This window comes from Ochotona princeps, chromosome 12 (assembly GCF_030435755.1).
Source record: "Ochotona princeps isolate mOchPri1 chromosome 12, mOchPri1.hap1, whole genome shotgun sequence".
Lineage (NCBI taxonomy): Eukaryota > Metazoa > Chordata > Mammalia > Lagomorpha > Ochotonidae > Ochotona > Ochotona princeps.
In genome coordinates this window covers 49,080,801-49,106,535 of record NC_080843.1, presented here as the reverse complement: position 1 = coordinate 49,106,535, position 25,735 = coordinate 49,080,801, and the positions used below count along the sequence as shown (strand labels likewise).

The following is a 25,735-nucleotide window of genomic DNA, read 5'->3' as shown; positions in this document are numbered from 1 at the left end:
GTAGTACATTTATCCAGGAATTCAAGCTTATCTTATTTTAGATAGTTTTGCTCTATTCTTTTGTGTCTACATAAATTTTGTGATTGGGCCCGGCACCGTGGCCTAGCGGCTAAAGTCCTCGCCTTGAATGCCCCGGGATCCCATATGGGCGCCGGTTCTAATCCCGGCAGCTCCACTTCCCATCCAGCTCCCTGCTTGTGGCCTGGGAAAGCAGTTGAGAACAGCCCAATGCATTGGGACCCTGCACCCGCGTGGGAGACCTGGAAGAAGTTCCTGGCTCCTGTCTTCGGATCAGCACAGCACCAGCTGTTGCGCTCACTTGGGGAGTGAATCATCAGACGGAAGATCTTCCTCTCTGTCTCTCTTCTCTGTATATCTGACTTTGTAATAAGAATAAATAAATCTTTAAAAAAATGTGAAATCTGCTTACTTTTTATTGATGAATTTAAAAATCAAAAAGATTAAAATTTAAGAAATAAAAGGGACAAATACACTGTGGGAAAGCTCCTTCTGGATATACAAACATTATACATAGAAGTTCCAGTGACCGAGCCCTTGGAAAGAACACCAGGAGAAGACAGAAGTGGATCCTGATTTACATTCCTTCTGTGGCCCTGATGTCAGCCCACTCTTCTTCTGAATTACCACTTGCTTGGAAGTTCCCTGTCACTCCTATACATGGTTAACTTTTTTTTTCTATAAAGATTTATTTATTTTTATTGCAAAGTCAGATATACAGAGAGGAGGAGAGACAGAGAGGAAGATCTTCCATCCGATGATTCACTCCCCAAGTGAGCCGTGACGGGCTGGTGCTGCGCCGATCCGATGCCAGGAACCTGGCGGGTACAGTGTCCCAATGCACTGGGCCGTCCTCCACTGCTTTCCCAGGCCACAAGCAGGGAGCTGGATGGGAAGTGGAGCTGCCGGGACCAGAACCGGCGCCCATATGGGATCCCGGGGCTTTCAAGGTGAGGACTTTAGCCGCTAGGCCACGGTGCCGGGCCCTACATGGTTAACTTTTGATGTTCTGTGTTTTACAGAATGTTTAAACTATAGAAAACTATAGCTATTTTAACTAACGGTTTCTTCTCTTGGGTGAAGAGATATCCTGAAATAATCATTTCTTATCTAGAATATTAGAATGTTTTTAAAAGTGCTAATTAATGTAGCATTAATAGTACTGTAAAGCAGCGATTGGGGATTTAACTTATATCCATTCATGGTTATCCACAGATTTAAAGTCTCCTTTTCACAGGATTATTAGAGATTTGGGCTTATTTTCATGCTTTTTCCACCAGTGCCACACTTGACCATTTTTGACGCTTTAAAATATATTTTATTCCTTTTTAAAAACTTTATTTTTATTGGAAAGTCAAATTTATAGAAAGGAGGAGATACAGGAAGATGTTCCATCTGCTGGTTCACTCCCCAAGTGGCCTAAACAGCTGCAGCTGAGCTGATCCAAAGCTAGAAACTTTTTCCAGGTATCCCATATGAGTATAGGGTCTCAAGGCTTTGGGCCACCTTCCACTGCTTCCAGGTCACAAGCAAGGAACTGGATGGGAAGCAGGGCTGCCGGGATAAGAACTGGAGCCAAAATGGGATCCCAGCAAGTTCAAGGCAAGGACTGTAGCTGCTAGGCTACTGCACTGGGCCCAAGAAAGATATTTTTTAAAAATCATTTTTATTGCAGCTTACTATCTCTCCCATTGTATTAAGAGAAGTCACTTTCATTACAAAGCTTAGTGATTGCTTACCTGAACTGTATAAAGACCACAAAAGAAGCACAGTAGACAATGACTTGTTTCCAGATGACATGGCTGGATATAACTTTGGTACAAGTACCAGTGCATTTGAATTTGGGATAGTCCAAATGATTTAGAGCAGGCACAGTAGGTTATAAAAATATCTTCAGAATTAATATAGAGCTGGTATTGTGTCTCAGCCAGTTAAGCCAGTACTCACAGCAGCAGCATTCCGCAGTGGAGTGCTGGTTTGAGTTCTGGCTACTCTGCACCGTGGAGGGCAGCAGGGGATGGCCTGGGTACTTCAGCCACTGCTACCCAAGTACTGACCTTATGGAATTCCTAACTCCTGGCTGCAGCCTGGCCCAGCCCTGGCTGCTGTGATCTGGGAAGTGAATCAGCAAACACAAGATCTCTTTGTCTCCCTTTGTGTTCTGCCTTTCAAATAAGTAAATTAATTTTTAAAAATAAGAATGAATAAATATAAATAAAGATGTGTATGCTGCAGAGAAGGGAAAGTGGGAGGAGGACCCCCTGAGGGTGTCAGCGTAGCCACACTGATGTGCAAGTAACCCCCACTGGGCCTATCTACACCCGGTGATTCTATTTCCCTAAACACAGCTGACAGTTTCAAAGGATTGAGCTGTCTCCCTCCCTGATTTAAAGAATTCAGAAATGAAGATTTTAGTTTGGAATAAGCTGGTTTCTTAACGAGATGTAAAAGTAGAAGGCTTTAAGAAACAGGGGCTCTAAAGATAGCCATCTTCTATCCCATTATCAGGGAAAGAAAGAATAAAGCAGATATGTTGAAAGATGCATAAATGAGAAACAAGGGAATGCTCTCAAGCTTATGGTGGCATCTTGGGTCCTCTTTCTGGCCCCTTCTGGAAAGTGCTACAGCAGCTGTGCCCTGGACATATGAGTCTGGCCTCCCTGCTTACCAGTAATTATTAGGTTTTAGGATTTTAAGGTTTGAGGAAGTACAGAGACTGGGGAGGCAGAAAAAGTTTTATTTGAGGAGGGACAGGATAGGTGCATGATGAGGGAGGGTTTGAGGGCAGGCTTCTCTCTGCTCCGGCAGTGGGCAGTCTCCCTTCAGAAGCTGCTTGGTGGAGGAAGTTGCGTTGATGTTCAGAGTGCCATGTGGCCCTAATAAGGTGGGTGAGTGGGAGAGGTGCACAAGGACTCACTGGTGAGGTTTACAAGGTATTGGAAGGCCCCGAGTGAGGGGCTGAGCAGTGACAATTCCATCAGCCTTTTGATTATCTGGACCCAGTTTCATCGAATTTGGAGCTACTGGTTTCTGTATTCTTTGTACCTGGCAAGTAATAATGTCACAATGGAAGTACCTAAACCTCTGTGTGTGTGTGTGTGTGTGTGCACCTCCATGGGATGCTCATGTGCACATTCTGGCATAAATGGGGGAGATGCCTACAGCGTCAAGCAGCTGTTCTGGTAACTTCCTGCCCCTACCGCTGCTTCCTCTGTACAATCTCCTCACTCTGCAGCTTACTCCAGTGCTCTAAAATGTCCATCAGCATCCCCTCTGCACATTCCAGGACAGCAGCCATGCTCCTCAGCAAGGACTCACCAGGTCTTTATTAGTCAAAACTTAATCACCTTTAACAAGGTTCTACCAGGTCTTACAACCACCAAGCAAGCCGTTTTAGGTGTGAGTGGAAGAGCACCGTGGAGCTCACCTTCCAGGGGCACAACCATGCTGGTGCCCCCCATCCTCCCCAGGTAGTAATAAGTGTTACAGACAGAAACAAAGCAAGAGGAGGTAACAGAAGCCAGGAATGGCAGACAAGACAGAAAGGTACCTAAGCTAAGAGAAACACAAGTCAGACAAGGTGAGGGGGAGTAGTCCTCCCCAAGAACTAGAAAATACCCTTAGGCAAGGACAGGTGGCATGCATCAAGATGGGCATGAGTGAAATCAGATGGGATATGCGCTGAACTCAGGTCAGGTTAAAAGATTATTCTGGGGCCCAGCGCGATACCCTAGCTACTAAAGTCCTCACCTAGCATGCGCCAGGATTCCATATGGGTGCTGGTTCTTATCCCGGCGGCCGGTTTCTCATCAAGCTAGCTCCCTGTACCCATGTGGGAGACCTAGAAGAGGCTCTGGGCTCCTTGCTTCAGACTGACACAGCTCTGGCTGTTTTGGTCACTTGAGGAGTGAATCAGTGGACGGAGGCTCTTCCTCTGTCTCTACTCCTCTCTGTATAACTGACTTTGCAATAAAAATAAAATCTCAAAAAATGGATTATTTGGGCCCAGCGCGATAGCCTAGCGGCTAAAATCCTCAACTTGAATGCATCAGGACCCCATCTGGGTGCCAGTTCTAATCCCAGTGGCCTGCATCCCATCCATCTCCCTGTCTGTGGCTTGGGAAAGCAGTCAAGAATAGGCCAAAGCCTTTGGCACCCTGCACCCGCGTGAGAGACCTGGAAGAGCTGCTGGCTCCTGGCTTCGGATTGGCTCAGCTCCAGCTGTTGCGGCCACTTGGGGAGTCAATCATTGGACAGAAGATCTTCCTCTTTGTCTCTCCTCCTCTTTGTGTATCTGCCTTTCCAATAAAAATATTTTTAAAGGGATTATTCTGTCAGTAATAAATCACACTATTTCTTCTTCTTTCTTTTTTTTAAAGACAATTTTAGCCTTGCACAGAACATGGGGAAATAGAAACTAGGAACCGGGGATTTGGGTGAATAATGGAGACGTGAGACATGATTATTTCACAAGCACAGTGGGAGGAGCCAGAGGTCCTGAGGAGACACTCAGGGCTTCGGATGTGAAGCCAACGGGGAGGACGGGCAGCTGAGGAGAAGTCCACTCTGTGGCCATAGCTGGGAAAACTAACGGTTGTCTTTGAGATATATCTGAGATTATTGCGGACACAGAAAACAGAGGTAAACGTCAGAACGCATCCTCATCGCCCCTGATTCCTCACTTTGTGACCCTTGTAATGCATCAATGGTTAAGAGGTACTGCACCGCTTGGTTTGTGCTGGCCACCTAGCGACGTGCTGGACCCTCATCTACTCTGCCTCTCAACTGGCCCATCTTCAGCGCTCTGAAACTAAGAGCAGACATCCTCTCTTACCAGAAAGTTCCCCCTGAGCACTGAGCAGGGCTGGGAGCCCCTTTATCCCTGCCCGTGATTCTGACCACTACAGAAATGTCTGACAGATTCTCACGGCGAGGGTCGGCCTAACCCAGCTTTGCTGACCCAGGACCTAGTCTGGACCTACCACGGAGTGCGAGCTCCACGGGGGGAAATGCGGGGAAACAGCAACCCCAAAACCCAAAGCCCAGCTCAAGCACAGGAGAGCTGGACCAAGCGAAACCTCTGAGACTTAGGGGCGGCGGGGCTGCCTTTCTCGCAGGGCAGCTCTTCCCTGGGGCTTTGAGGATGGCAGGAATTCGGGCAGGTGGGAGAGCTTAACACCAGAAGAGCGCTTCAAAGCAGCAGGCAGCCAGGCGCACGCACCGGGAGGGGAAGACGAAAGTGAAACCCAGATCCCCACCCCCACCCCCACCGCGTCGCCCTTGAAGCCCTGGACAGTCACCTCGGAACCGGCCACGGGCGCAGCACGGCAGCTCGCGACCCTCGGGGGCCGGGGGGCGCGAATGCAGAGTCGAGGTTCGTCCCGCTGGGTCCGGACCCCGGAGGCGGGTCAGGTCGGAGTCGGACCTCAGGCAGCCGCGAGCCGAGCGGGGCATCCTCTCAGAACCCGGGCCGCCGCCTCCCCCCTCCTCGGCGCCCCGCTGCGTACTCACTCGTGGGGTGGAGGAACGCGCCGCGCGTGGGCCCCTCCTCGGGCCGTGGCGAAGGCGCCCGGTCCATGGTGTTGCCGCCCGACCGCCGAGCTCCCGGAAACGCCTAGCGCCGTCGGGCGGTGTTTTGTAGAAAACGGCAGCAACGCCCCCCGTCGGGAAAGTTCCCAGCTGGGAAGGCCGTGCTGCGCGGGAGGCTGTCCTCGGGCGCGCCGTCGCTTGGTCCGAGTCTTCCAAGAACTCCAGTGAACTAATGAATCTCACCCCCACGCTTCCCCCCAGGCCCCGCCCAGGGGCCCAGGGCTCAGCTGGAGAAATCGGCGCTCCTCCACGTGTTTCTCCTCACCATTAGTTCACCACACCCACTTTTGGCAACTAATTAAACCGACCCCAAATCCAGTTGCCAGTAGCACTTTATTTAGCACCCATGGGGTACGGAGAGCACCATACAAGGTGAGGCTTTCAGTGCATGTAACAAATATAGAGAGAACTAAAGTTAAAACAAAAGTTCACATTAGCATTGGTGATTTGCTGAGAATCTGTGGAGGTCTTGCACTTTGAGGAGATTCTGAATGGAGGCAGAAAGATTGTGGATAGCAGAAATGCGAGACAATATTAAGACTAGAGAGGGCCACGTGGATATTCTTGACAAATTCAAACTGGATTACAGAAGCAAGAGGGGGGTGGCTGCACGAGGGGGTGAAGAGCACCCAAGCTTCTGTCCTCTGGGTAGGGGGATGGAAGAGCACTCCTTGACCAAAACATACAAAAACAAAAACAAAAAACCCAAGGAAACTGGCAAGGGCAGAATCCTCCGCCAGGTAGCTTGCGCAGTCCATGGTAAGACCGTCAAGGAGCTTTTCTCCACATTCTCATGCAAGCACACCGCCAAGATCCCTCACGGAGGACAGGCTGTCACGTGAGAGACAGGCAAAACACATGCATTTAGGACCAACCAAGAAACCTGGGAGGATACAGAAGATGCAGCAAAAACAAATAAAACACATGGATGTGAATACGTGTGTGCACAGATACGCATATATTTAAAAGCCAAAATACCACAACCCTGGACCCAACATAGAATGCTGGTAAATAAAAGAAAACTCAGACAGCTATCAGGAATTACACCTGTGGGACTAGAATAAACTGCAACAGCTGAATTCAAGGAGGAAGCTGAGGAAGGAGTTTAGAAAACAGCAAGAAAACAGACTGGGAATTAAAAGATAGGGCAATCTTGCAGGTCTAACATCTGAATACAAGAATTCCAGGGAGAGAAAATCACTGAGAAATATAGATCAAGAATATTTTCCTAAAAAAAAAAAAAAAAAAAAAAAAAAAAAGAATATTTTCCTGAAGGAAAAAGTTTCCAGATGAAAAGATCTCACCGGGATAAAAACAGGCCCTTACCAGCCAGGTACAGGAGGTTGGGACAAAGAAAAAATGTATACGCTTCAAAAGACATAATTCCAGGGAAATATCTAAGAGGATGAAACTGATAGAATGCCTCCTGCTTCCGGATGTTAGAGACTCTGAAGGCAGATCGCAAGGAGATGCTGGCTGTTACAGCACAAAATGCTGCACAAATCAAGTTTCTTCATTTTACTGCAGCACACTGCCTAATGGTCCTTCATCGTTGCAGGTGTAGATGGACTTTTCAAGCATCATCATCTGTCTACACGTTGTTTGTAGAGCTACAGTTTTGTTTTTGTTCTCTGAAACAACTTCAGGTTTTCACCTACTTCACTATTTTTAAAAAAACTGTGTCCAAATTTGGAATAGATTTTTGTTTCAAAGGTAACTAACCTGAAACTAAATCAAGTCTAAATATAAAAACATGTAACTGTACAAAAACCAGAATTACTTTTGATAACTTCATTCAAGCTATTATTCCAATCATTCTGAGGGGGGATTTATTTGCAGTTAAATGTTCAGTACTTGTAAGGGCAGACTTTGACTTCTAGAGCTTCTCAATCCCCTTTTCCACTAGCTGATCAGGGTTGCACGGCTGCAATCAATTAGCAAACATTAAATGTGACTTGCTAAGGAAGAACAGGGTAAACTGTTTGGAATCTTGAAGTCACAGACTGCTGGTGCAGTAGACCCAGGTCAAACTTTGCAGGAAGCAGATTTCCAGTGGGCAAAAGGTCAAGACCAAGGTCAACTGAGGGTCTGCAGTTGGGCAATGGCCCAAGACCAAAGAACTGTGTGCTCCAACACATCCATGAGACACTCACGCGTGCCAACTGGGTCATACTGATGCTTCCTAACCAACAAGTACTGGAGGATTAACATCAGTAAGGGATGCAGCTATCAGAGTTTGTGCTCCTTCAATTCCTGTAATTTGATTCCCCTTGCAGTTCAGTCAATGGTTGAAGCAGCCAAACCTTCTGAGTAGACCTCCTTCCTCAGAGAAAGGAGTTTCCCTCTGGCTGCCTCACTGTTATACTCTTTGTCTTGTGTCTGTCTCACTTCTTATTTTCTCATTTGCATGTCGCCTCCCTCTCTAACCCTGTTCATGCCGTGGGTTATGGTACTAGGTAACCTATGGCAAAGTGATGACTCCCTGTTTCTCTAGAAAAACTATTTGCAAATCATGCTCAAGAAATATTAAGAGTCTTTTTTCAAACTTGGACACTTGTATTTGTCACGTGATTTTCCACTTCTGTAGTGACATTTTGCCCAACACAATTCCTTCTGGCCTAAAGAAGCCAAGTCTTACTAGCTTCTGAGTTGCCTTTTCTTATACCGAGAACAAAATATTCTAGTTTCTCTAGGTTTCTAGTCCCTCTTCTGATATTTGTATGGAAGGAGCAGAGACTGGATATTGTAGAAGAGAAAATGCATTTCAAATGACTTTGCTGAGCCTTACCTTCTAACAGTAGACTGAACAGTGTTTAGTGGAGCCAGCAGTAGCTTCCCCAACACATGTTAAATTACTTGGGAATATACGGGTAAAATGAGTTCCTACGCATTACTCAGGCTCTATTGCCTACTTTGTAGCTGATAATGATAATGGGTGTGTCAAAACTTTAACATCACATTTGTAAGTGAAGATGTTAAAAATTTGACTCTTTGGGGCAAGAACTAAGAGATAAGAAACACAAAAGCAATGAGAAATAGCTGCATTCTATTGTGCCTTTTGCTTTTCTTAATACATAATTTATAAATAAATTAAACATACAGCAGTATCATATAAAATATACACTCGCATTTTACTCATATAAATTTCAACAGCAGAAATAACAAGAAATACCCTATGCATATTAAAAGGTCCTTATTTTGATCCTGGCAGTTCTAAGTCATACAAATCAAATTAGAAATACAACATGAATCCTTTGAATAGAGTTATCAGAGAGGATATATGTTGGTGGACTTCCATTTAAATTAATCCCACTGGTACTAAGAGTTCTTTTGGTTGGCTTCAGTTAGCCCAACTAGGTAATTTCAGGAATAATATTAGCTACACCTTTACAATATTTTTTTTCTACACTTGTTAACTCCACATTGGCACATGATCTCCTTCTCAGGCACAGTTCCAGCTTCATAACCATAATCCCAGGTTAGTTCTGTTCTTGCTTTCACATACCTAGAAAGTAGAAATTAAAAAGGAATCACATTTATCTTGAAAAAACCAACCAAATAAAACCATGTTACTATTCTCATGTTACTATTATTAGCTATCATCAGAAAGATGAACTTTTCTTTCCACCCCATGCCCATTAGTTAGGAATAATCTCTTATTAACTCACTGTCTCAAGGTTTTAATTCTGTGAATATTTCACTGACAGAATATGTATTTCAAAGTTCCTGTAAGTGGTGTATTTATTACTCAATTTAAGTCTAACTGTCCTATACATAGGACAATAGGCTATAATGGTCTAAGAATAGTCATTTGAATTTTATTTCAAATCTACCAAAATTCTAAGGAAACTGTCAATATGCACGAGGCAGTGTATTTTGCAGCCACAGATTTTTAGTAAGAATATGAACTGAAATTCTATTGTTCACAGTTTTACTGGCACATGATACTTGAGGATAACTAAATATTCTAGGGTATCGGATATATTAGGCTTTGCAAATATTTCAATGTTATCTCCTCATAAACATATATGTATATATATATGTGTGTGTGTATAAATTTATTTATCTGAGATGCTGAGAGACACAGACCTCCCATCTTTAGGAGCCTGGAGCCAGGAAGTCTCCTGGGTAGCTGGCAGAAACTGTTATTTAAGTCATCACTACAACTCAGAATCTGCACTGGCTGCAAGCTGAACTCAGAAGCCAGAGCTGAGAGTTGAACCCCTGAGGGACGTGCGTACCATAATCAACATTTTAACTATTAGGTCAAAAATATACCTATTTTTACTTTTAAGGTCATAATTTCAGAATCAAATAATCTCTGCTTTTTTAGTTGGAGAGGCAGATTTTCAGAGAGAAAGATCTTCCATCCCCTGGTTCACTCCCCAAATGGCTTCAACAGCTTGCAGGAGTGGATGGGAAGCGCAGCACCCAAGATAAAAACCAACGTCCTTATGGGATCCTGGAGGGATGCAAGGTGACGATTTAGCCACTAGGCTATCTATCACGCCAGGCCCCAGAATCAAATCATCTAAGTTAAATCAGTTTCATACCTGTTGGTGAAGAATGCTACCAATGGAAAATTCCTGTCATGTGTTTCCACAAAAACATTCTGTACCCAAAGATTTGGGCAGCAACTATGCTGTAAAAAAAAAAAAGTTGAAAACAAAGGTTAGATATAGCATAAAAATTGATATCTTTTGCTTTAAGCATTAGAATACCACTCTAACATATCTCGCTGGTTTTGCTTTTTATTTAATATATAAAATTTCTATGTGAGTTCTGTTACTTTAACATCTATTTACAGAAGAATGATTAAATAAACTTTGGTGTACCCATACAATGGGTTCTGTGCAGTCATAAACAAAAATAACACATACCCAAAAATGAGCTGTTTATGTACTAATATGGAAATATCTCTAGAATATGCTGTTAATGTATGCTAGTTAATAAAATATACCTTTATATTAAAAAGGGGGAAATAAGAGATTTATATTTATTTATATGTACAGACTATAGAATTAGAAAGACACATAAGAAAAGTAACAAAAATGATCATCTATAGCATGTAGAGCAGGGCAGGATGTATAGGAGAAGAGCACTTCTCAAAAGCAGGGTTCTTAAAACAGAATTTTCCAAGAAAAGTATAATCTGAAGAATCTTCACAACTATCTAGTTTTCACAAAATGATCAAAAATAGACCCTGTGAACTGGAGACATGTTAATCAGCTGATTCCTCAATTAAATAAACACAGCATTGAGTGGCTAAAGTTCTCGCCTTGCATGCGACGGGATCCCATATGGGTGACTGTTCTAATCCCAGCAGCCCCACTTCCCATCCAGCTCCCTGCTTGTGGTCTGGGAAAGCAGTTGAGGATGGCCCAAAGCCTTGGGATCCTGCACCTGCGTGGAAGACCCGCAAGAGGTTCTGAGCTCCTGGCTTCAGATTGGCTCAGCTCTATCCATTGTGGCTGCTTGGGGAGTGAATCATTGGACGGAAGGTCTTCCTCTTTGTCTCTTCTCTCTGTATATCTGTCTTTCAATAAAAATAAATAAATCTTAAAAAAAAAAAAGAGAAAACAGAACTCCACAATACTCCTTGAAAATTTCTGCCACCATTTAATTTCTTTTTTCAGATTTATTTATTTTTATTACAAAGTCAGATATACAGAGAGTAAGATTTTTTTGTCCAATGGTTCACTCCCCAAGCAGCAGCAACAGCTGGAGCTGAGTCAATCCAAAGCCAGGAGCCTTCTCCCAGTCTCCCACATGGGTACAGTGTCCCAAGGCTTTGGGTCTCCTCGGCTGCCTTCCCAGGTCTCAAGCAGGAAGCTGGATGGGAAGCGGTGCTGCCACAATTAGAACAGGTACCCATATGAGATCTCAGCACATTCAAGGCGAGCAAGTTAGCTGCTATGCTATCGCGCTAGGCCAACCACTTAATTTTAATACCTCCTTTCTCTACAATTTTTTTCAGGTGATTTTGAAAATGTTTCAATACCTATTTTTATACATCACTCTTTATAGATGTCTTTTGAAGCTTAAATTTAATGTGGATACATACACATATACACATGAGAAAAAGATACCAAATATTCCCCAAGTGCCTACCACAGACAAGGTCTAGGTACCAGTAGCCCAGAACTCCTGTAGGTCTCCCAGGTGGGTGGCAGAGACCAAGGTCATGAGCCACTATCACCTGCTGCTTCCCAGTGTGCACATTAGCAGGAAACTGAGATTGAAATGGTGCTATGATATGAACCACTCCATCATGGGATGTCGGAATGCCAAGAAGCAGCTTAACAATTGTGTCAAAGGCCCGCACCCTTACAATTTTGTAAATCAAATGCCTGCTATTTATTAGGCACTATTTTAAGCACTTCAAATTATTTTGATTTCCACAACATCCTGAGATAGTTATTATTACCCACATTACTCAGGAGTCAAATGAGAAATCAAGAGGCACATTTATGATGGAGTGGGGTTCCAGAACTCATATTCAGGTATATGTTAATAATATACTCATATTCAGAGCATGTTAATCCTATTTTTTTCATGGTTTTGTTAAGAATAGCATAAAAGGTTGCTGAGAGATGTGAACCTTAGCCCCCATACTCACATTAAGGAAGCGGCCCACGTTTCCTTCCTTTGTGGCATCCAATAGAAACATATGCTCTGATTTGGACTTTGCTGGAGAATCAGACGAAGTATTCGTGGTTTCACTTGACAACTCATCATCACAAAAGACCTGCTGATTTTGACATGCTGTACAATTTTTCATTTGATGCTTCTGTATTTGAGCTTTTTTAATATTTCGGTTATTCAGAGTGGTTGGATGGATACATTTGTCCTGTGGTGGAGTTTCTTCTCTACATTTAGTTATATCTATCACATCTAACTCAATTAGTCGTTTGTCTTCAGAATCTTCAATATGGCTTGAACTTGACTCCTCTAATAGACATATTAGAAGGAATTATAAGACAATATACTTGGCTGAGCAATAGTGACAGATGTGCTAATACTAATTAGCTGTTAGTTGCCTTAATTACTAACCATTACAATGTTATTCGGCAGTATCATTTTAATTTCACAAATGAGAACACTGAGTCTCTGAGGGGTTGGAGATTTGAATGACTAATAATAATGAAAACTAAGGTAACAAATCCATAAATGTTGGGGTTTTTTGCCATTTTTCTATGCAGAGCAATACTTTTTTGAATCTATATGTTACTTCCTCTAACTTTATATTTCCCTCTTTTTAAAAATTCATTTTAAGGCCTGACATGATAGCTTAGTGGCTAAATCCTTGCCTTGCATCTGCCAGGATCCCATATGGGAGCTGGTTCATATCCCAGTTGCTCCAATTCCCATCAAGCTCCCTGCTTATGGCTTGGGAAGGTAGTGGAAGAAGGCCCAAAGACTTGGGACCTTGCACCCATGTGGGAGACCCAGAAGAAGCTCTTGGCTGCTGGCTTCGAATCAGCTCAGCTCTGGCCATTGTAGTCACTTGGGGACTGAACCAATGGATGGAAGATCTTCCTGTCTTTCCTATTCTCCTGCCTTTCCAATAAAAATAAGTGAATCTTAAAAAATAAAAAAGAAAGAAAAAAGAAAAGAGTATGAGAGCAACAGCAAGAGAGAGAAAGAAAGGAAGTAAGAAAAGAAAGAAATTACGTCTCTCTAAAGATTGACTCTTCATTCAGTCATTATGTTTGTTGGCTGACGGTCCTTGGAAACCATAACAGTACATAACTATAATCTTTCAAAAAAGATTTCTTTATGATTATTGCAAAGTCAGATATACAGGAGGAGGAAAGACAAAGAGGAAGATCTTCTGTCTGATGATTCACTCCCCAAATGACTGCAACAGCCAGAGCTAAGCTGATATGAAGCCAGGAACCAGGAGTCTCCTATGGGTCTCCCATGTAGATGCAGGGTCCCAAGGCTTTGGGCCATCCTCCACTGCTTTCCCAGGCCACAGGCAGGGAGCTGAATGGGAAGTGAGGCTGCCAGGATTAGTACCAGCGCCCTTATGGGATCCCAATGCGTTCAAACTGAGGACTTTAGCTGCTAGGTCACCAGACTGAGCCCATAACTATGATTTTTTTAAAGTACCTACTATATTCACTGTAGCATTCAATGAAAATGGCCAAAGAACTACAAGCAACAGACCTCATTACGGCTCATAAGCACTATATGTAATACTAACAGCCCAGTGCAATGGCTCACTAATCTTCCCATTGCAAGTGTCAGGATCACATATGGGAGCTGTTTTGTTTCCCAGTTGCTCTACTTCCCATCCAGCTCCCTGCTTATGGTCTAGGAAGGCAGTGGGAAGATGGCCCATGACCTTGGGATTCTGTACCCCGGTGGGAGACCTGGAGGAAGCTCCTGCTCCTGGCTTTGGATATGCTTAGCACACACATAACTGCTCAAAGGTCAGCATGAAATACTGTTGCAGCTATTTGAGAGTGAACCAGCAGATGGAAGATCTTTCTCTCTCTCCTTTTCTCTGTATATCTGCTTTTCCGATAAAAAATAAATACATCTTTAAAAACTTGAAATATTCACTACAATGGGGACTGGATTCTGAAAGGCAAGTACTGGGGGAAGAGTTAATGTAGCCCTTTGTCAGTAATGCTGACAGAAAGGATTTATCTGTAAGTCCAAGAAGTAGTTGAGTGGCTGCTTTCTAAAGCTTCCAAGAGCACAGATCACACCTGTGGGCAAGTCAAGTCAGATACATCCTTCTGGCATGTATCAAGTCATTGTTGGCAACTAACTGGAGGTCAGAAAATGTCCACTAAAAAATCCAAAGAATAACCCAGGATTTGCTGGCCATGAAGTTTTATCATGATTATTCAACAGTGCTGCTCTGACCTTTGACTAGAGTTGGTCCACAAATCATAGTTGGTCAATCTCTGCTCTAGACAAGCTGTATTTTATGAACAATGAGCATGTTGGTAATAGAATCGGAGAACATGAGTCTCAGGTATTGAATCAGGGGAGATAAACATCAGAAGCAGAAGGCCATTAGAGGGAAAGAAAGCCTACTTGGCATTCTTCTGGCTCTTGAGTGGAGATGTTCTTCTTTTGGTTTAAAATCACCATCGCCTTCTGAGGTGTCAGATTCCAAGGAAATAAATCCCTTAAAGAAAACAAGGAAGATATCTTTTGTTAGGTGAGGAAAATTTAACAGTTATACATACATCTTTTTTTTTTTTAAGACTTATTTTTATTACAAAGTCAGATATACAGAGAGGAGGAGAGACAGAGAGGAAGATCTTCCATCCGATGATTCACTCCCCAAGTGAGCCACAACGGCCGGTGCGCGCCAATCCGATGCCGGGAACCAGGAACCTCTTCCAGGTCTCCCACGCGGATGCAGTGTCCCAATGCATTGGGCCATCCTCGACTGCCTTCCCAGGCCACAAGCAGGGAGCTGGATGGGAAGTGGAGCTGCCGGGATTAGAACCGGCGCCCATATGGGATCCCGGGGCGTTCAAGGTGAGGACTTTAGCCACTAGGCCACGGCGCCGGGCCTATACATACATCTTTTTATCAAGTGTCAATCTTCATTGGCTGTATGTTCTAGATTAGTTTTGAAAACCTTCAAAGCTGCTGATATCATGAGAAGTGTTTTAAACAAATGAGCCTAACATGTGTCACCCATTTTGACTATTTTCTACTTTTGGGTCCTTTATTAAGCCACAGCTTCAGACACTGTCAAGAGATACTTAGCCATGGTGGGAGGGTTTGGGGAGGGGTGGGGAGAATCCAAGTACCTATGAAACTGTGTCACATAATACAATGTAATTAATGAATTAAAAATAATAAATAAAAAAGAGACACTTAGGGCATTCATATGCAAATCCATCTACCTGTATCCCTCAAATCTAATCATCCTCAGTACTGAGAATGTGTTGATAATGGATTATACACTTCAACTGTTAAGTTGCACAACGATGAAACTACTGTCTAGCTTCTACTTCAAAGGTTGAAGAATTTTCCTGTCTCCATGTGCTGTAGATAATGCCAACCTTTTCCGTGATAATTTTAATTTGCAAAAGGGAGTATATGTGGGCTTGGCGCTGTGGCCTAGCAGCTAAAGTCCTTGTCCTGAACGTGCCGGGATCCCATGTGGGTGCCTGTTCTAATCCCAGTGGCCCTGCTTCCCATCCAGCTCCCTGCTTGTGGCCTGGGAAAGCAGTGGAGGACGGCCCAAAGCCTTGGGATTCTGCACAAGTGTGGGAGACCTGGAGTATATGCTTAGCACACACCTAAATGGATCAATGGTCAACGTTGAAACACCAAAACCTTGAATAATGATCATTATTTAATAGATACTTAATTGACTGCCAAATATTATGCAAAGTAAAGTTTGAAATGCTTACCTCATTGAATCTTGAATCTTCATGGCTGTGACAGATAGTATAACCTTTCAGACAAGACTGCATGCAAAGAGATAGTACCCAGCTAGCAAGCAGATTTAGAGCTTAAAAATCAGACTATGTAATCACATAGACCAATACTTTCATAATTGGGTGTCATTGGAGAGGAAACTACACTCTCATTAATAGGTTATTTGCAGGACCTCTAGAGCCAGGTTTTTGTTTTTCATCAACAACCTTTTCTGTGAGTTTCCATTATGTCTGCCTGGTAACTTTTCTGTATCCTTCTCTGTTCCTGAGTATTAGTATCTTATTACTCAGTTCTGACTGCAAAGTATACCCTCAGAAACAAGCACAGAAAATACTGCTGTGTGGATGATTGTTTCATCAAGCTGTATCTCTTTCTCTCTCCTATATCTCAACATTTCCCCTTCACCTATATTATCTGATCCCTTTTCTAACAAATTACTATTAATTCTCAAATACTGCAGCATCTCCCAAGAACTCTCAGAACTGGGTAGCTCTTTCTTGGGCTAAGGTACACATGCTAAAATCATTACCCACGTTCTTATACATCCATAGTGGAAACACACCAACCACCATGGACAATTCTAAGAAAAACATGGTCCATCAATTATTCAGCTATTAGAAAACAATAAAAGAAATCCTACAGACTATTAAGTAACATTAACATGTTGAACTAATTATAAGATAGAAAGGTGAGATAATAGTGAAAGTTCTCAGTTAAGCCCAATTTCATTTCCCAGTTTTTACCATCTTTTTCTCATCATGTTCAAAAATGGCTATCTTAGATTTAGAAGTTTTGATAACTGAATGGCACTTGATTCTTGAAATGCTGTTACACTTCATTTCCCTGAGAAAGAGAAAAAAAGTAGAGTTGTACATCACTAACAATTTTTTAATCTATTATTTTAGAAATAAATGTAAGAAATATATGTCAATGTCTGTGTTTTTGAATCATGTTAAAAAATGAAGACAACCTATGAAAACTATGCAAACAATGCTGACAAAACTAAAAAACAAAACAAAACAAAACAGTAAAACTTACAAAGAATTAAAGTCATACAAGGTAACGCTGTAGAAAGGGAACACTGAGGGAAGCCATTGGTCACAGCTTCAAAGTGCTCCAAGCATTTACAACCATGAAGCATGATGACTCATGCGGGACAAAGCAGGAAGAGGAGGCAAGCAAGCAAGAGAGAAACAAGTCAGAACCATTCTTGATCAATGATAACTTAATTAACACCAGGAAGGCCCCAAAGATCTTACTTACGGAACAGACTCGTTGAGACTCTTACTGAGTTTAGGTGAGCAATTCTCCCTTCTATGATGTGCTTCCAATTCTGCTGGAATAACTTCAACCTCACCATCTGAACAGGAAACTTCTATTTTTCTCTTTTTTGACAATATACTTTTCATAACAGTCTCTTCTTTCTCATTTTCATTATCAGCATTAGGTTTCTCAGGGTTAGCTCTGATTAGCAATCTTCCTAAAAAATAGGGAATTTAAACGAGATAGAAACGAATATGCTTGGGAACAACAAATTTCTACCTATGTTCCATGACTGAACAGCACTCTGTTGGATAGCTCATTTCTAGAACATTAGTAGGAACATTAGCAGGAAGCCAATGAATAGCTTCATGTTTTCCAATTTGTAGAAAAAAAAAAGAGGGTATCTAAAAGATGCATTTGTTTTGACATAAAATGAAAGGGAATACATTTAGTTACAATAACATAAAAGAAGTAGGATCATAAAGAATTCTACAAAATTACAAAAATTTGAGTTTCAAAATTGCAGCTTTTGTGTCTGCTTTAAAAAGGCTTTGAGAAAGGTTTGAAGTTTATGTATTGTCTTTTAGTGAGCTCAGAACTACAGCTAGATATTCTTTCATTATTTTAAGTTCTATTTATTTTTATTGCAAAGGCATATATACAGAGAGGAAAAGAGACAGAAAGATCTTCGGACTGATGATTCACTAAGTGGCCACACTGGCTGAAGCCAAGAGCCTGGAGCCTCCTCTGGGTCTCGCACACGGGTGCAGGGTCCCAAAGCTTTGGGCCATCCTTGACTGCTTTCCCAGGTAACAAGCAGGGAGTTGGATGGGAAGAAGGGCTGCTGGAATGAGAACTGGTACCCATATTGCATCCTGGTGCGTGTAAGGTGAGGACTTGAGCCACTAGGTTACTGCTGTGGACCACAACTAGATATTCTCACCATGACTACGAGAAAAGAAAATTTCATTGATGAGTTTTTTAGCAATGAAGATAAAGTCAATGACACCTAATATATGTCTTACAGCTTTTAGAGGCAGCTCTCACTCTAGAGCTATTCCAAGAAACATGAGTAACGTTCAGGCAGCTTGTTGGTATGTTGGTCTTTAAGTGCTGTGTGGTCAGATCCAAGTGTAACTACTATGTATTCTGAGAACTTTCTGAGCTTAACTTCCCTGAAGGAAACCTCAGATCTGAAACGAGAATTGCACAGTTCACCATATTTCTTTCATACTGACTCTAACATCATATTTCTAAAACATTCCATGTAATAGTGAGCAGCAAAAATGAGCTTTTTAAGAAATCTATTCTATTTGAAAGGCAGAGTTTCAAAGAGGAGACAGTGAATAAAAGAGTGTGTCTTCCATTACTGGTTCACTACACAAAAGTCTGAACTTGCCAGGGCCTTACCAGGCCAAAGCCTGAAGTCAGAAGATTCATTTAGGTCTCCCTCATGGGAAGCGGGGTCCAAGTAGTTGGGCCATCTTCCACTGCTTTTCCCAGGTTATCAGTAGGGAGCTGGATCAGAGCAGAGCAACTGGAATTTGAACCAGCTGCTCATATGGGACGCCAGACTACAGGTGGTGGCTTAATCCTCTATGCCATAACACTGATCCCCAGAATGAAGACCTTTGGCCAGACATGCGGGGTTAAATGAAAGAGACTACCAGAGACTGGCATGTTTGGTTAGGGGACTATGGCAAGAATCAGGAACTGCACAACTATAAAACCACGCTTGGGAAGCTGTGCTCCTCAGAATGGATACCTGTGGAGTTGCAGCATTAAGATGAACTGCCTAAATCATCATATGCAGACATTTATTACAAAACTAATGATAAATGAGAATTAAGATGGCGCAGTAGGGTAAAGACACCTTTAAACAGATGGAGAAATATTACCCAGTATAAACCAGATAGGGCACAGTCCAGGAAATAGGAGAGGACAGAACAACAGCAGAGGAGCACCTGGAGACTGATAGACACAGGAAAGCAGTGGACATAACCAAGTGGTGTTGCAGTGACTGATACCCCAGTGGCATTCAGCAAACGACAATCTGCTTTGTATAAGCTGCCAGAACTCCACCAGCAACAAGGTGGGAAGGGACTTTCACTGGGAGCTCAGGAGGTGAACCCAGAGCCCATCCTGTTGATCTGTTTGATTTGAGCAAGAGCAGAGACAGAGTGGCATATCCCAGTCAGGCAGTGTGGGAAAAGGGCAGATTTCACAATCCAGTCCGCCCCCTAGAACCAAATCGGGTGCCATTTTGTTTAAGGGGCAAAGGCTATGGGATAGGACTGCATATGCACTGAGCTGGGAGTGAACTCATTTCTGGCTCAGAGAACTGCAACAACATGGCATCCTACAGGTTCCACCCAAGATAGGTATGGGTAGCCCTCAGATCTGGGTAGGTCAGCAGATCAAGAATTCTAAGAGTGGCACATCAGGCACCATTTTGTACAGTATGGCAAAGAATTTAAGACTGCAGGGACAACAGTGAGCTGCACTGAAATGTGCTGAGCTTGGCGAAAACTCACTGATCCCAGTGCATTGGACTGGTCCCACAGGAAAATAATACGACTTTGGCATCTTACAACTCAAAATAGGTCCGTGTGGTCCTCAGACCTAACGACCAACAGGTTCCAGCAAGATCAGCACCAACAACCTAGCTATATAGGACACCTGGTGTCTCCCTAATCCTGGGACCTGCTCCAACCGGAACTGGGAGAATGGTTGTATAGTCAGTGGTGGAGATCTAACATAAGAACCCAGACCTGGAACTCACTAGAGGAAGTGGCACAAGTGACTGCAAACAAAGAGCAGTGTACCAACTGCAGTAAGTAAACTCAAACTGTAGACCTGTGGGTGACACAGCTTAGAAACCTGCCCCAAGGAAAAGAATCTGGTAACCAGAAGTACAATGACCAAGAGCAAAGAGGAAAAGGTACAATGAATATTACTGAAGACTTTCCTGCAAAGGAGCAAAAGCCTTTGCCAACCTCAGAGTTAATTGAAAATTACATCAAAAAATAGGGGATATAGAATTCAAAACACTGTAATAAAGCTTCTTATGAACAACAAGCAGCATGTAATACAAGAGTTCAAGGAATTTGAAGAATATGTCACACTGGAAATGAATCAAATGAAAGCTGATATATCAGAAATGAAGAACACAGTGGATCAGATTAAAAGTACAGTGGAGAGTCCACAAAATACAATGAAGCAAGCAGAAGAAAGAATCTCAGAACTGGAAGATATTTCCTGTCACACAGGAGAAACAACAAAAAAGCGGGAAGCACAGCTGGGTCATGTGAAAAAATGTACTGAAGATTTAAGACAGTATTAAAAGGCCAAATATAAGAATTATGGGATTCCCAGAAGGTACAGAAACAGAAGCTGGGATTAAAGATGTCTTCAATGAAATAATAAAAGAAAATTTCTAATCTGGAAATAAAATTGGGAAACAACATCCAGGAATGAAACAGAACTCTCAACAGGCTGGACCAAAAACGATCTCCGCCAAGACACATGATAATCAAGCTCTCTTCAATCGAACATCCAGAAAAGAAACTTAAATGTGCACGTAAAAAAAAAAAAATCAATTGATATATAAAGGAATGCCAATTAAACTCACAGCAGATCTCTCACAGGAAACTCTCCAGACCCCAAGAGAACAGAGCAACATATTCCAGATTCGGAAAGCATAAAATTGTCGGCCTGGAATAATGTAACCAGGAAAGTTTTCCTGTCTTTGAAAATGAAATAAAATTCTTTCACAGTAAAGAAAAGTTAAAAGAATATGCCTCTTTCCAACCTGCCCTACTTAAAATATTTAGATATTGGGCCCAGCGCCATAGCCTAGCGGCTAAAGTCCTCGCCTTGAACGCCCCGGGATCCCATATGGGCGCCGGTTCTAATCCCGGCAGCTCCACTTCCCATCCAGCTCCCTGCTTGTGGCCTGGGAAAGCAGTTGAGGATGGCCCAATGCATTGGGACCCTGCACCCACGTGGGAGACCCGGAAGAGGTTCCAGGTTCCCGGCATCGGATTGGCGCAGCACCGGCCGTTGTGGCTCACTTGGGGAGTGAATCATCGGATGGAAGATCTTCCTCTCTGTCTCTCCTCCTCTCTGTAGATCTGACTTTGTAATAATATAAATAAATCTTTAAAAGAATATTTAGATGTTCTCTTGATAGAGAAGAGGAATAGCATCCACCAAAACCAAAGGCAAATGGGAAGAATATCCCAGTAAAATAACAACAGGAGACTAAATCAATGAACAACCCATTGCTAAAGTAACAGCACCAAATTATCACCCATTCATATTATCCCTGAATGTAAATTGATTAAACTCATCAATCAAAGACTAGTAGGCTGGATTAATAAAACAAAACCCATCTATTTGTTGCCTACAGAAGACACATCTCACCAACAAAGATCAGCAGAAGCTGTATCTCATGGATTGTGATTTTTTAATGTTAGTTTCATCTCTTCAAAACACCTTCTTCTGACTAAATTTTAAATGACTCAAATTACACAGTAGCATCATTTTCTTCAAGAAGGTTCTTGATTTTCTTTTTCATTTCTTCAGTGACACATGAGTCATTCAGTAGCATGTTATTTAACTTCATGGCGTTTTTAATTTCATCTTTTCTTCCCGTTGTTGATTTTATTTTATAGCTTTTCATTTAAGGGGATGTACAGTAACTGTTTAATGAGACTATCATATCCAGTAACATGTTATTTAACTTAATGGTGTTGTGAATTTCTGTTTTTCTTTCCATTGTTCATTTTGTATTGTAGCTTTTCATTTAAGGTTGTGTATAGCATCTGTGTAATACAGACTATCATATCAAGATGTATAGTAACTGTGGAATGGAGACTATCATATCCAGATGTGAGGCTACAATGCAGTATGCATTTCTACTTCCAGATCATAGATGGACTCCCAATGAAACTGTTAACTCTATCTTGACAATTGGATGCTGGAGTCTTTGTCATTGTCCATGCCCGCAACGATGGACATATGATTGTTTATGAAGAACTATATTATAGTAATAATATAGGGGAACTCAGTGAAGGAGGAGGGAATTTGGGGAGCGGGTAAGAGAAATCCCAGGGCCAGTGGAACACAGTATCATATAACAATAACAATAATAACAAAAAGTAAATAAAATGAAAAACTAATGATAAATTCTAATAAAAGCTTAAAGCAGTGAAAAGAGTCTTTGTTGGATAATATTTATTTTAGCAAGTTAGGTGTTTAGTTTTCTTGGTTTAGAAATGTTTCCTTGGGAGCAACTATCTGGCATAGTGGATAAGATGCCTATTTCCCATGTTGTAATACCTGCATTAGTCCCATCTTTGGCTCCTACTCTAGCTTCCTACTAGTGCAGACCCTGGGACGCATCAGAGATGGCTGGGGTGACAGAACTTCTGTTTCCTTGAGGGAGACCTGGATCATGTTCCCACATCCTTGCTCTGACCCTGCACTGTCCCAGACATTACAGGCATTTGCAGAGTGAACTAGTGGATAGGAACTCTGTCTCTCCTATTGTAACAATCAGAAAATAAAAATCAGAAAGCTTTCTTCTTTTATCCCAAAGCATCTTAGCCAGGAAGAAAACAGAAGCAGAAACAAGAAAGAAAAAACAAAAAAAGACAATTGTTTCCTGTGTATGACAGGTCCTTGCTTTATAACCTAAGTTTTATCTTTAACATTTCCTTTCTGGAACATTTGGTATTTCCTGAGCATCTCATACCTTCAGTGTTTAAGTTCCCACTTGTACATCCAAGATACCATCCTACTATACGATCTCAGTGGCCCTGATTAGGAAAATGGATATCAGAAACACATATCCTACTACAGAAATTATACAAAAACAAGTCTCTGCTTTACCTGAGTAAATGCAAACAAATGTTCCTCTGTCAATGTCATCTAAGCAGCGGACACCCCATCCTTTCTTCTCTGTTTTGTAAACCTGCAGTCGTAGTTGAGGACCATGCTGGACAACTCGGTTTTGACACATCTGTCGATTACACTTACACAACAGGCTGCATTCATAAATGCTGTCAGTAAAATGCAGAAGAGAAACACAGATAGTCTAAAAAAGTAAAAGGCAGTTTATTTTGCTACTTGAAATGCACTGATGAGAGACATAAGACTGAGTGGGCAAGCTCTTGGTGCCAGTCTCCCTGTGTTCCTATCAGAGTTCCCACATTTACCCGCTGCTGCCCAAAGCAGGCTGACTACCTGGAGGAAGAGCCAGCCTCGGGAGAGGGGAGTGCTCAGGTGCGCTCTACCAACTCCACACGGTCCTGACTCCCACTTCCATGAACAACAAGCTTTACTAACTCCTTAGTAAGTTGGGTTTTATTCATGGAAACCAACATTTAACAGCATCTATAGAACTGTGGACCACAATAGGAAAGCATCCTTCTAAAAAATACAAACATCCTGTAACAAGTCCTCAAGGTATCTTACCCAGTAGGTACTTGTCTCTGTAGTCTTTTATATTTATATCCAGTCACTATTTGATTAGTTGACAAATGACAAATTTCAGCATTTCTTGCTGTCAGCTGAAGACAAGCACATTTTGTTCTAAAAGGAAAACACGGACAAAAAAGTCAATTAAAAAAAACCAGGTGAAGAAAAAAATGTAACTGATCCAGTAGAGGACTTAACTGTATTTAGAAGTTGCTTGAATTTCACAGACACAATAAACTTCTTCCCTAAACAGAATGGACCACTTTCAAAGACAGTTATCCAAAGATTGTTAGTAATTATAAAATATTTATTTTCTCACGAGATAAAGAAATATTTAACCATATTAGCTTCCTTTAAGTTTTCAGAATGATTTTTGCTTCTTTTCAGTCCAAGCTTCTTTGGTAACATTCTGTTCCCTCTGCTCTCCCATTGTGGATAAACTATGCTGTCAAACACACAAAGCACAGTGGCGTGGATGTCTGAAGTTCTCTCTCACTCCAGCAACATAAAATGGGGACACTGATGCTGGGCTTCCCACTACTAGAAATCTTTCCTCACATTGCTCCCAGGTAGGAATATTATAACTACAAAATCTAATCTACACACTTTCCCCTTTAACTCCACAAGGAATAAGGAACCTGGATATCCCACCTATAAATAGCCATATGACTACTGATAAGCTGGTTGCAACAGTTGGACTTTCGTCTCCTAGTAGAACAAGTAACTTTAAGGTTTTTTCCTCTATGATATTTGTCAGTATTTTTGGGGAATACACAATACATGTCAGTGGTGGCTGTTGCTTGCAATAGAAAAAAAATTGAGCAAATTCACTAATTTGCATTTGGTTCACAGATGTAAAATAAAAAATACACAGCTGATTCCCATATAATTTCATTTGCAAAGTTTAAGAAGCACATAATAACAATATATATCATATGACCATCGCCAAAACTAGTTCTCAGTATTTTGTCCTGCTTTTTGCTTATATATTATGCAAGCACACTTTATACATAGTTTAAAAAAATTTTTTTTAAGCAAAGCATTACAGGGGACAGACATTATGGTGCAGCACCTTAAGCTACTGCCTATGCCACTGGCACCCCATGAGTCCCAGATGCTCTACTTCAGAGAAGCACTGAGGGTACCTGGTTCCCTGCCACACACACCCCGGCCATGGTGACCATTTAGGGAATGAAGCAGCAGATAGAAGATATCATTCTGTTTCTCCCTCTCTTTTAAACTCTGACTTTCAAAGAAATAATTAAATCTTTAATATGCCAGTTCAAGTTCAGCTGTTCTTCCCTGAAAATGTGCCTGAGGAAGCAACAGAAGACAGCCCCCAAGTCCCACACAGGAGAACCAGAGACATTCCTGGCTCTTAGCTTCAGCCTGGTCTGACCCTGGCTCTTGTGGACTTCTGAAGAGAGAACCAATGGATGGAAGACCCGTCTGTCTTTCTCTTACTTGTAACTTTGCCTTCCAAGTAAATAAAGAATTTCAGTGGTATCCCTTTTACAGTCATTTATACATACACACACACATATTTACAATCAATACATTCTCTTAAATGTCAAAAAAAAAAATTTTGCTGGGGCAGGCATTTACCCTCGCAGTTCGGACAATGCATCCCACATTAGAGTACCTGGGTACTTACCTGGCTTTGGGACCTGTCTCTTGCTAATGTAGTTCCTTTGAGGTAACAGGTGATGGTTCAAATATCTCGGCTAATGCCACTTATAGGGAGACCTAGACTGAGTTAATGGAAATTTTCTGCCTCTGAAGTAAATTTAAAAAATTATTATAATTTGTTATTGTACCACTTTATTATCAATTTAATATGTTTTGAAACCATCTGTACTATGTATAGGCCTGGTTAATCCCAAGTTTTCTACGGTGTTTAACTACTGCCTTCCTGACATACAATTGCATTATCTACATTTTTCAATATACTAAGCATCGT

General features: G+C 42.0%; 1 protein-coding gene across 4 annotated transcripts in view; it reads right to left on the bottom strand.

The window, feature by feature from the left end:
• The window catches only part of SETDB2 (SET domain bifurcated histone lysine methyltransferase 2), a 99,071-nt gene that overhangs the window by 45,147 nt on the left and 28,189 nt on the right, over nt 1-25,735 (bottom strand). For 3 of the 4 annotated variants that reach the window (XM_058670776.1, XM_058670777.1, XM_058670775.1), the window contains exons 7-14: nt 23,773-23,889; nt 23,188-23,357; nt 17,293-17,509; nt 16,773-16,872; nt 14,662-14,755; nt 12,227-12,558; nt 10,161-10,249; nt 6,995-9,112 (exon numbers count right to left, since the gene is read on the bottom strand). In XM_058670776.1, the coding sequence (XP_058526759.1) occupies nt 8,995-9,112; nt 10,161-10,249; nt 12,227-12,558; nt 14,662-14,755; nt 16,773-16,872; nt 17,293-17,509; nt 23,188-23,357; nt 23,773-23,889 (1,237 nt within the window). In that variant the 3' untranslated portion in view covers nt 6,995-8,994. Of the gene's footprint in view, nt 1-6,994; nt 9,113-10,160; nt 10,250-12,226; nt 12,559-14,661; nt 14,756-16,772; nt 16,873-17,292; nt 17,510-23,187; nt 23,358-23,772; nt 23,890-25,735 lie in introns of those variants that run through there. The other variant, XM_058670778.1, reaches the window with a different exon arrangement.